The 11859-nt window shown below is 42.1% G+C and overlaps 1 protein-coding gene across 1 annotated transcript in view; it reads left to right on the top strand.

Annotated features, from left to right (window-relative positions):
- The first annotated feature begins 8148 nt into the window (after positions 1-8148).
- Positions 8149-11859, top strand: part of KLHL4 (kelch like family member 4) — a 38860-nt gene continuing 35149 nt past the window's right edge. Inside the window, exon 1 of the mRNA XM_005423280.2 lies at positions 8149-8570. Coding sequence (XP_005423337.1) covers positions 8149-8570 — 422 coding nt within the window. The remainder of the gene's footprint in view (positions 8571-11859) is intronic.

Here is an 11859-nt window from a genome sequence, read left to right as displayed (position 1 = left end):
GCACCAGAAATCCCTGCTGCCCATCCCAGGGAAGGAGAGTTCCCCCTTGCAGCCATGCAGGAGTGAGCAGCTGCACCCCACTCAAACACCCCAAACTGAGCTGGGAAACTGAAAATGGACTTAAAGCTTTTGGCTGCAGCTTTTAACACTGAAACTCTGTCACACCTACAGGAGCTCCTCTCACATCGCTGGGGTTTGGGGTGCCACAAACCACAGCAAAACTCAGGTGCAAGATAAAGAGATAAGGAGCTGTATCAAAGATTGTTGGTGAAGTTCTGAAGAAAATTAAATCAGCATAATCTACATTAAAAAAGAGGTGATATTCTCAATCACACCCCTGTCCTAGGCCATAAGTGGATTTTTCAGCCATTTATGCTAAATAGTCAGATTTAATGTGCTGGTTTCTGTCCTTTTGTTTCTCTTCAGCAAGCTGTGTATCCCTAGCCCTTTGGGAATCTGTCATTAATAGGCTTTGTCTCAGAAAGCTGTATGTTACATTCAGTAATCTGTTTTTCAGAGGTTTCATGCCATCCTTCTCTCCTTGAAATTTGCTATCACTTGCAAATATAATCACTATGTTGTTCAGTACCATTTTATTATTAATAATTAGATATGAAGAGAAAACATATTCTATTTTCCTATCAATTCCTAGATTTCCCCTTATGATACAGTACTTACATGTACATCTCTTTCTTCCCCCAGAAAATACGAAAACACTAAAAATTCCTTACACACCAAAATAGAAATGCTGAGTCTCTCTGCTCTAAAAACTGCAAACGTGAAAGAACCAAAGATTATTTTTTGCATGAGAAGGATAGGACTTGAGTGCTTTAAATGTAGTTCTGTATTTTTATATTCCAGGCCAGTATCACACAGTGAAAGTGCAGCCTCAAGGTGTTTTGGCAGCTGACAGCAGCCAGAGCCAGGCTGAACAACAATAATATTGTGATGTGGATCTGCATGGCTTTTTGTCAAAGTAAAAATTGAGTTATTGTGTGCTTTTACAGGGGACATGAGCAAAGCAGTGGTGTCAGGATGCTGGAGACAGGTTGCTGACAAGGATATTGGTTCACAGCACTTTTTCCAGATGAACTTTGGCTATGATGCTTTTGAACATACGATTTTAAAAATTGTTCTGTCCCCTGCATTCTTATGGAATCACAAAGGAGAGATAAACCTCTGGGAAAATTGGTAGGAAAAGCGATGACAGCTGGGAGGGAAAGTGAAGGTTGATGGATTATTATGTTACAAACCCCAGCAGTAAGAGCCTCGACTTGTAAGAAATGTCACTGTTCCCTTGTTGCTGCAAAGGCAAAGCAGCTGCTGCTCCAGAATTCCTCTTTGCACCCTTGCAGAGACAAAATCCCAGCTGGTGGGAGCTGGGCTGCGTGCCTGAGTTCCAATCAATGTCTGCGCCTCAGAGAAGCCATTCAGGAGAAAGGCACCAAACAATTGTCTCAGACCTCTTCAACACCTGCCCCAGGTGCTCATTTCCCAGGAATAATTGAAGATCTCTCCAAGCCCTGAAGCCAGGGATTCAGGGGAGATGCAGGACTACATATTTTAAGAGGCTTTATTGACACACAGCACCTTTCATGAGCCTCAGAACACATTTGTGGGATTAAAACCTAAATACTCCTAAGAACCATTACATTCTACAGTGCACAGAAATACAGCTGCCTCCAGGTTTCCCCTCTCCTGCAATTAAAGGTGCCATTTATTACTTTTTGAGAGAGAATGAACAAGAGTCACATTAAAAAAACTTCCCAGAGAGGACTGACCTTGGGCATGAGTCCTTGTTCTGCCAGGGCTTTCAGATGGCAAATGATACAGAGCTGTACTGACAAGTGTCAAATCCACACACTGGCCTTTGTTGAAGGTATGCCAGATCCTTTCCATACTCCTTCATATCCAACAGTAATCACTGGGGGTTAAATAGGGGTTGTTGTTAGCACTGAGTGTGCAGAAAATCCCAGTATTTTCTGCAAGAACCTGACCACTGTGATCCTTTTACATTTGTGGAATATAAGCCATCATATGCTTGCTTGATCCATCTATTTCATGGAATAAATGCAAGTTGCAGCTACAACTCTACTACTTACTGGTAGTTACTGGTAATTTACTAGTGCTTACTAGGTAAGCAGCAGTCACCTTTAATAAATACTGCCAGGTTTGCACAACCCTGCCCCACCAGCACAAGAAAGATGTTGAGAAACTGAAGAGAGTTCACAGCAATAAAACTCAGTCCAAATATTTTTTATACATCTTTGCATCAATCCACATTTTTCCATTCTTTTATATCTTGTTCTTGATCTGTGACAAGTTTCAAGCCATGAGTTTGAGTTTTATTTTTGCTGCATTAATGGCATCACTTTCAAGCCCTTGTCCATGGGAGTCCCTTCTGGATATTTGCTATTTCTTATTCCACTCCAATATTCTGGTGCCATTTTGAGGGTGACAGCACTGCCACTGTTTGTCAAGATCTTAGTCAGACTTACTCATACCAGGCTCATGTCTCACATGCTTTTTCCTTGGATCTTGTGGGAATGCTGTGATTTTTATCCAATTTTGGCGCAGGGCTTTGTGGGTGGGTTGCAATCTGTAGGCTAGTTCCCAGTTATTTGAGGAAGCAATTGTGTTTAAATGTGTCAACACCTTCCCTAAAGTGGATCATCTCTCCTGCCTCCTTTATGGGCAGCATGGGAAGCCATTGCCTTAAACTGATCAGTCTGTGGCATTGAAAGTTTTCTTTGAAAAGAAAGCAGGATCTTTCCTGCAGATTTTAAATAGAGCTATTTGTTTTGGGTTTTGTCCTGTTCCCTTCCCCTCAGCTCTGACTCCTGAGTGCTGCTGCTGTGCTATGCAGATGTTTCCTGGCCTATCTCTTGCACAAAGGATGGACTAATGGGAGTTCTTTTGAGCATTATTTTTCAAAACAGGGTCATAAAAATATTCAACTTCTTGTTCTCTGTGTCTGGCCTGATCTGCAGTGGAAGTGCTGAGCACACAAAGTGTGCAGACCCTGTGGAGCACAGCTTGGGCACACAGGGAACAGTTTTTAAACAGGGTTTGATTTAGTGATCAACAATCTGTGCACATGTGAATCTTATTGTGCTGTTCCCACCAATGCAAACTCTGTAAACAGTATTGATATGAGTAATTAACTTGACTTTCTAAATAATGTAATATCATAATAGACAAAAAATATCTTCAAAAATATGAGAAAACATATGTTTGTGCTTTTTGATTGTCTCATTCAGCCTATGCAGATTTTTCCCTATTTGACTCAGTTACCTGGCATTGAAGAACTCTGCTCCAAAGATATCCTTGAATTTAAAAGAAAATTCAAATTTTTATGGTCTGTTTCATATCCAGCAAAGAACTACTTTATCAGCTCTTGCTACTAACCTAGTCCTTGCAATACTCCTGGCTTCCTTCAGACTCCACAAGTGGTATTTTTCTGGGATTATTTTACAAGAAAGGTGGATGATTCCTCTTTTTATTACTCTTGTCTAAGTTTGTTGGATCAGAGAGATATTTTTCTAACAGGCTCTCCATACTGTGCTACCAAGCTCAGGGCAAAAAGAAGAAGAAAAAATAATAATTTTCTGTGTCTCTATTGAGAAAAGAATAAACATTACACAACTGTATGGATATATTCCTATTGCTTCAATTTTCAAAGGAATTACCGAGTTATTAACTGAAAAATTCAGACATTTTGAAATCATTACAAAACTCCTTTCTGTTAAGTGCTTTGGTGGCAGACAAACTTGGGAGGCAGCTGTAGCTAAAAGTAATTTTTGAAGCCTATTTAAAACATGATTTGTAACAAAATTAACAATTTCTTCATATAGGGGATATTATGACCAAAGTGCTTTTATCATTTCCTAAACCAAGTGGTGCCTCAGGTATTGACAGATGTAATCTTAAAATGATTACAAAACCCTATTTAGGCTCTTAATACATATCATTCAAATTATCTGCAAGTTCTATATGTTTTCACAGGGTTTTTCAAATCATTCCCAGTTTCCTGCTGGGGGCCAGTCTACCATCAAATTTAATGTGTTTTCCTAATGGGAGCAAAGACCTTTCTCCAAATCCTGTATGGATTGGATGGGATGGAGGTTTTTTTGTGGACAAAAAGTTCTTTTTCCTCCAAGTCCTGGCAAGCCTCCCCAGGGATGAGCAGCTGGCCTCGCTCAGCCCTGCAGGCAGGGATGCTGTGCTGCAGCACTGCAGGGCACATTTCTGGAGATGGATTTGTTCCTCACAGCTGACAGCCGCAGGAATTGTACTTGGCTGCACCACAGCCATGAGATAAAGACATCAAAGAGTCCCTGGCACGTCACACAGGCACAGAACAGCTCGGGAGGGACCTCTGGAGCTCATCCAGGCTGATCTGCCACTCAGAGCAGGCCCAGTTGGAGCAGTGACACTTGTGTGGGATCACAGGGTCCCACACTGCTTCGGATGGAGGGACCTTAAAGCCCATCCAGTGCCACCCCTGCCATGGCAGGGACACCTTCCACTGTCCCAGGTGGCTCCAAGCCCTGTCCAGCCTGGCCTTGGGCACTGCCAGGGATGCAGGAGCAGCCACAGCTCCTCTGGGCACCTGTGCCAGGACCTGCCCACCCTCAGTGGGTCTCACTTTCCCAGAGGGAGGAGATGCCACAGCCTCTCTTGGCAGCCTCCTCCCACCTCCCTGCTCACCCTCACAGGTAGAAAGTTTTTCTGCCATCTCCTCAGCTTCTGCCACGGCCCAACAGGGGCCTGCTGTCCCCAGTGCTGTCCCTGGCTCCTCTGGCACAGCCTGATTCTGCCTCTGCTCTCCCTCCAGGTACCTGCAGGCAGCACGAAAATGCCCCTGAGCCTTTTCTTCATAAGGCTGAACAAACCCTGCTGCAGCTGCCTCCCCTCATCCATCATATGCTCCACCTGCCTGACCCTCTTGGTGGCCCTGGCTGGACCTGCTGTGGTCCTAGAAAATTCTGTTCTTTGGAGATTTCCAGCCATGAGGGGAAAGAATAATGCTGTTACATGGTTTTTCATCTAAATGAGACCAAAGGCGTTAAATAAGGGAAAGTAATAACAGAAAAGTCTTATATCTTGTCTCTTTTCTAATTTAGAAGGTTGAACCCAATCAGAGATACACTTAAAAGTATGTGAGAGATGCAGAAAAATCACACATTGCATTCAAGTTGAAGAGAACTAATTTTCTCACCAGAAGATAAATGAAAATGATGAAAAGCAGGTACATGGCATAAAGCTCCTCCAGGGTTATACATATATATGCCACACTTCCAATAATTTCAGGCCTGAAATTTTGGGTTATCAAATCACTTATATTGACCTGGTACAGCACGCTGAAATTTTAGCCAGAACACAAAAAACTCTGTAGAAAAATAATCTCCTTATGCCCCATGTGAAACATATCCTGTGCTGACTCAAGCTGACTTTCTGAGCAAGGTGGTCTCTTCAGCAAATGTCCAGTTTGACGATTTTAATTTTAGCTAAATTCACTGCATCTGCTAAAACCTGTACTGAGTTAGCAGGAACAGGAGTAATTCACAAGCAGAAGTGCTGCTTGTACATTCCCCTGTAAAATGCAAGGAATATGCTTTTGATGATATCTCAGAGCAAAGGATGACTTCAGCAAAAGAGATTTAAGGGAAGAAAACCGACAGAAGCTTTGTGACATGGTGGAAAAATATGGATTAAATGTATCAGAGCTGTTGCTAAGAGGAGCTGACAGAGCTGCTGAGATAGCTCAATGACCTGATTAAAGAGTGGCAAGAAACCGTGTTCTCTGTCCACCTCTACAAGATTTCATCATAAATTATTTCATTAACTTGTTATATAGAGACTCCCTCCCTAAAATAGATGTCAAATTTCCATGTAGGCAATCCTCAGGAATATATAGAGATACCACTGGGTCTCATTACTTGTGTGAAATTGAAAAGAAAAACATCCTTAGGTGTGCAGGCTGAAACTGAGAAGTCAAGAAACATTATATTGAATATTATATATGTGTAATGCAAGAAAAAAATACCTGAAACACTTGGGTCTTCAGAAAGGCTTAGTTTGCTGTAAAAGGTCATCAATAAAGTGTGAAAACATCTTAAACTGACTTCTGGATATACAACAATCTCTTCTGTTCAATGCCCAGCCTTTTCACTGATCCTCTCACTGTCTAGAAATCTTTTAATGTCCCTGAAGTTTGGTTGCAGCTTCTTTATTAGCTCACATCCTCAACAAGCTTGAATTGAACCCCCTTACTAAATGCACTTTAAGGCCTTTACACACCTTCTTCTTAATGTAACTTATCAGAAGTTGAATAAGTTTTCTAGCTTCTCTCTATTCCTAGAACATCTCAAAGGAAATCTTGTTAATGTACATTTAATTGCAACAGCTCAGCCTCAATGTTCTCTATAGCAACAAATATGCATTGGCTACGTCTGTCAAACCTTCCCTCAGCTCCTTCCTTTCTGCCTTTTATGGCCAAGCCTTTCACACAGGTTTTCTTTTGTACAAAGTCTTTCCCTCTATGGATCCAGATGGAAAAGATCTTTCAATTATTTTGATGAGTTCTTCACTCATCCTGTAATTTCTCTCACATGCATCCAGCCCATGATGCTGCACGTCCTTTGCTTGAATACCATGAATAGGACAGCAGCAGCAGAGCCCAGCATAAAAACTGCAAATTCCTTAGTTTTATCCTCTCATTTTGCTTTTTCTTCTTCTTTAGGTTTTTAAACTCTACTTCACATTTCCTTGCTTGTATTATATGAAGTCCAAAAGAATAAAGAGCAGATTTTATTTGAATGTTCAATGTCCCATTGTAGAATTTTGTTAAAAAAAAGAAGAAAAACTCACAGAAAAAACTGAGAAAAATGAAATTAATGTCAGAAGCTCTGAGAGGAGAGGCATGTTACAGAGGGGTCCTCTCTGAATCATGCTCTACTGACTTTGTGTTACAGCTTTTGCTATTTCTGCACCCTGCCTACAGTTGGATAGACCATCAGTAGCCAACCTGGGAGAATATAACATTAAAAAAAATCCAGTCCGTTCATTTCTTTTCAATTTGCACATGAAAACATTCTGTGTACATTATTTCAAACCACACAGGAGACAGTTCTCACAGCCCTGCCTGGTAACCAAGGGATGGGAATGAAAACCTCTCCCCTGTTAAATCTGCTGAAAGCGCGTTACGGCGCACGCTACCAAAAGCAAGAAAAGAAAGGTGTTTTCAGAAAAAAAACAACTCCACGAGTGTTTCACTGTCCGTGAGAAATCAAGAGCAGGATGGGAAAGGCTGTTTACACAGGCACTTAGCCAGGAAACTGTGCTTGCCACAGATCCAGTCATTCAGGGAGCACATCTCCGATTTTCCGGAGCTCCCTCCCTCTCCTCTCCTCGCCCTGCAATTATATGGAGAAACCCATGGGTAGGTGAGAAGACACAGCCAGTCCTGCAGCATGCATCCAAAGGCTGCCTCTCCTTTAGGTAAGTGCTACCACACCGAGGCCATTGGTAGGAATTTTACACAGCCAGACAAACAAACGCAGCCCCTTAAGGAGCCGCGGGAGCTGCGGGGAGAGTTTCGCAGCGAATCGCCACCAAAAAGCCGCCTGGAAGCATCCTCTGTAAATCTCCAGTGAAAAGCAGCATCGCTAATTAGCAGGCTCGATGGAGAACGCCCTGAGATAGACAGAAAGTCTTGTCACTTTATTTGTGCGTGCTCCCCTGCATCTTAAGTCGCAGCTCGGGCTCCCTGAGGATCATGTGAGGCTGGGTTATATATGGGGAGCCGCGCTGTGGAGCTGCGAGTGTGTAAGCCTGGCAGCTGGGGAGTGTTATGGTTGCTGCTTTCCTGTTCTAAGCTGATTTACTTGTTTAAGGTCTGACCTCATCATCCTGTCAGTATGGATTCCCACCTATACAGCTAACAGCAGCTCAGCATCGCCTGCGAGGCTCGCGGTGCATTCATCAGGAGACAGAGGCACAGAGCTGCCGGTGTTTGTTCTGCTGTTGCCTTTCCTTAAGAAGAGGAGTTGAAACAGAAGAGATAACAAAGAATCCATTTCCTTCCTGAAAGAATAGGCTTTTGTCTTTTTTTTTTTTTTTTTTTTCCCTCTCTGGAAAAAAGCCATGTCAGTGTCTGGAAAGAAGGAGTTTGATGTGAAGCAGATCCTGAGGCTCCGCTGGAGGTGGTTCAGCCACCCCTCGCAGGGCTCCGCCGGCTCCGGGGGCTGCCACCAGCAGGAAGGGTACGAGCACAGGGGCACCCCGGTGCAGAGCAGGCTGAAGAGCCACTCTCGGGACAGAAATGGGCTGAAGAAGAACAGCAGCCCCGTGCACCACAACATCCTGGCCCCCGTGCCGGGCCCGACGCCGGGGCACCACCGCTCCATCCGCAGCTGGCACCAGCAGAGCCTCATCGAGCAGCTGCGCTCCAGCGAGGACAGCAGCAAAAGCAGCGCCCAGGAAAACTCTGGCAAAGAGGAGTCAAGTAAAACCACGCAGGAGCTGCAGATGATCACGGAACAAAATGCAGATGAATCTGCAGAGAGGTAGGAGTTTTAAAGTCTGCACTTGGAAAGGCAGACTTGTTTCTGAGTTATGCCCTAAAAGTGTCTTTGTTTTCAGCTAGAGTTCCTTACTGCATTAATCTCACTTTGTGTCTGTGCACACCCACACTCAGAGGAGAAGGAGCACTTCTGCATCAGAAAAATGAACAGAAACATTGTCATGAAATTGTGATCTTTGCTTAAGGTACATCATTCCATAACTCTTCCATATGCATACAATCTGCCAGTTTGTCAAATTTGCTCTATCAACATTCACAGCATATCAATTTCTTCTCTTGATTTGTTATGTGTGAGTGCAATGAAAAAAGGAGCCTCCTGACATCCTGCCCTCATTCTGACTTTATCAATGGGTGCAACTTTGACAAATGGGAGCTGCTGGAGGTGTATGGGCTCTGTGGTTGCCATTCATCACTCAAATTTCTCACTGATTTTCTTTTACTGTCTTCCTGGCAAGTAGAATTAACCTTGAACTAAGTGTAAAGGAAGGATCATTGCTTTTTTAAAGGTTTGTTTGAAATCCCAGTACTTTCACAGCTTATTTAGTAGGCTAAGACAAATCTTTTCTGCAAGGTCAGGTGAAAAAACATTACAGCTATGAGAACTTAAAGGTGTAAGCATAAAGGAAGAGCTATTTTTTAAGTTGTGAATAACACAGAATACAATGTCAATACCACTTATTTAATTAAGGTTTTTTTATGTTTTCTTTTTCAAAACTCATGTCAGTATTTTTAGCTTATCCAGCAACATTTTTACCCCACCTTTCCCCACCTTGGACTCAAATCAAACATTTATGATGATTGTTTGCACTGTTTGCTGAGATTGCTATCAGTCTTTGGACATAATTTAAATGTATTACATTGCATTTAGGTACAAATTTATCTCACTTGAAGTTACAGTTCTCTCAGTAAAAACCAAGCTGACAGCTTGCATATTTTTAGCAGTTATTATTTTTCAAGTTGTGCATCTGCTGTGGGGAACATCTGCAGATGGAACAGCAAAAACTGCATTCCAAAATGTCTCTTGGAAACCAGTCCCAGTAGTCAATAGGTACCAGATAAAGTCATAGAGACAGAATAAAAGCCCTGAGGAAGGACTGTGGGAGTTCTGAGTATTTGCAAGGGTGTTGGTTTGGAATGGGGAAGCAGCAGACCCTTAATACAACATTTCAAATGATACTACAAATTTCCTGAAAAAAAAAGGGAGTTGATTTTAGACACACCTTAGAGGGAAAATTGATTTAATTTGAAGAAAGTAAGGAACACTTGTTCATCCAAATAAGATTCTACACCATGTGAAGAAGGAGGTAAAAAAAACCCCTAATCAGTTCAGTTTGGGAGGTAATAAACCACTGCCTTCTAAAATAAGATGTGGCATTTTCTCCAGCTATATATAAAGTTTCTGCTAAGACCTCCTGAAGTTTTGTACCTTCATATCCATTCCAAGTTCTGCTCTTGAGCTGTTTGAAGTTGCAGCTTTTAGGGTAGTTTTGGAACTGCATAGATCATATATTGTTATAGTCAAATAAGTGGGTTTCTCTAAGATTTCAGTAAAAACCATCATTGCATGTTGTAGATTAAAATCTATTTTAACATACATCTTAAAAAGTTGAATTGGTAATTGGTTTTTATGAAGTGATTCATGGCTATGAATCTATATTTATAGTCTCTAAATTTATTTCAAGAAAATAAAACTGACCATTAAGGACAACATAGCTCAAATTCTTTAAATATGTACCAACAGAAATCATTAAGTAAAGCTCTGTTCCCTTCCCCTACAGCATCCAGTCCAGGCCACACATTAATTAATACATTAATTGGCTGGGTAGAAATGAGATACTGATAAGAAATAAGGAGAAGCAACCTTATACCTACATCTACCTAAATCTAGGATGTAGATATCAATATCTGAATATATTTTCATCTCTCCAAAACAATGTCTCATCTTTGAAATCGTGCCTTTACATCATTCCAGGTCTCCTTTTCCTTTAGAAGTTCCAGATAGTCCCAATCAATGGTTATCAATGGGCTCTGCTGGTGATTCACACACAAAAATCAGGGTTCTGCAGGATCCCATGAGCCCACACACTGCCAGAGCCACCACAGCAGGAGCTGTGCAGGATTTCAAATGTCAATTGATCAAATTGCACAGCCACACCTGAGGACACCAAGGACAAATTTGCCTTTCAAACCACAAAAGCTCTGTACCTTCAAAGCAGCTCTCTCTCAACCAGTGGGTTTTCCTCTGCCTGGAGAAGTCCCATTTTTAGGTGGATCTAAAGCAGGACTCTGCTGAGTGTCACATGGACACCCAAAATAGTAGGAGAGGAGAGAGAATCTGGCCAATACCTCAACCCTTAGCAGAATATAAAAGCAGTTTCTACTAAGAGTTTAATGCTTCCCATGGGAAACTTTGGAAATGCAAAAACAATATTCTGAATTTCTTGAGAAAAATTTGAGCTTTCTTTCTCTCAAACCTCAGGACTGAAAGCTGTCAGTGCTGGGGTTTGATGAAATAAGGGTTGGTTACTGAGGAGGAAAGTTAAATAATAAAGGACCAACCAACTGTTCCATACATGATCATCAATAGTCTTATTTCTGCTTTCTTCAATCCATTTTGGTATTCCTGTCCCCAAATTAAATAGTGCAAGATTTAAGAAACCCTTCTGTTCCATGGGTTTACTCCTGAATTATATCCCATGATAAGTGACAAAGTAAATGAGGCTCCAGTGATTAACACTCATTAGTTTTGTCCTAATCATAACCAGTTAATGTGTGGTCAACCAATACATTTTGGGCCATAAATAAATGGTTTATTGGCACAAGTGTAAGGAAAGTTTCTCAGCATCCTGGGGACTGCTTGGTCCAGTGCTGCTCAGGGAACCTGCTCAAACAGGAGCATCTAAAATGATGGGCCTTGACCTGCTCTGAGACCCTTATGGAAGTTACATCTGTAGTTTGGCAAAAAGATAAACAGCGCACAACCTTAATTTACTGACCTCATCTGATTCTCACCCATCTGCTCCTTGAATGAGGGCTGGGACCTCTGCCTGGGAGAAAAAGTGAGAAACCAGCTATAGTCTGCATAGCCTCCAAGTTATTTCATTTGTGGAGTCCATTTCCCAGTGCAGCATTTTCTGATGTTACTGGGGTGATCAGCAAGCTAAACCTGTGGACTATGGCCATGCCAAGGAAGGGAAAACACCTCCAGAGATTTCAGGTTTGGCTTAAAGAGGAGCTGGAGTGAGTGAGCTCTGTAGGAGCCCATGGGGAAT

The sequence above is a fragment of the Geospiza fortis genome, unplaced genomic scaffold (genome assembly GCF_000277835.1).
Source record: "Geospiza fortis unplaced genomic scaffold, GeoFor_1.0 scaffold29, whole genome shotgun sequence".
In the NCBI taxonomy this organism is placed as follows: Eukaryota; Metazoa; Chordata; class Aves; order Passeriformes; family Thraupidae; genus Geospiza; species Geospiza fortis.
The sequence above is the reverse complement of the archived record's forward strand: the minus strand, read 5'-3'. Positions and strand labels throughout refer to the sequence as shown.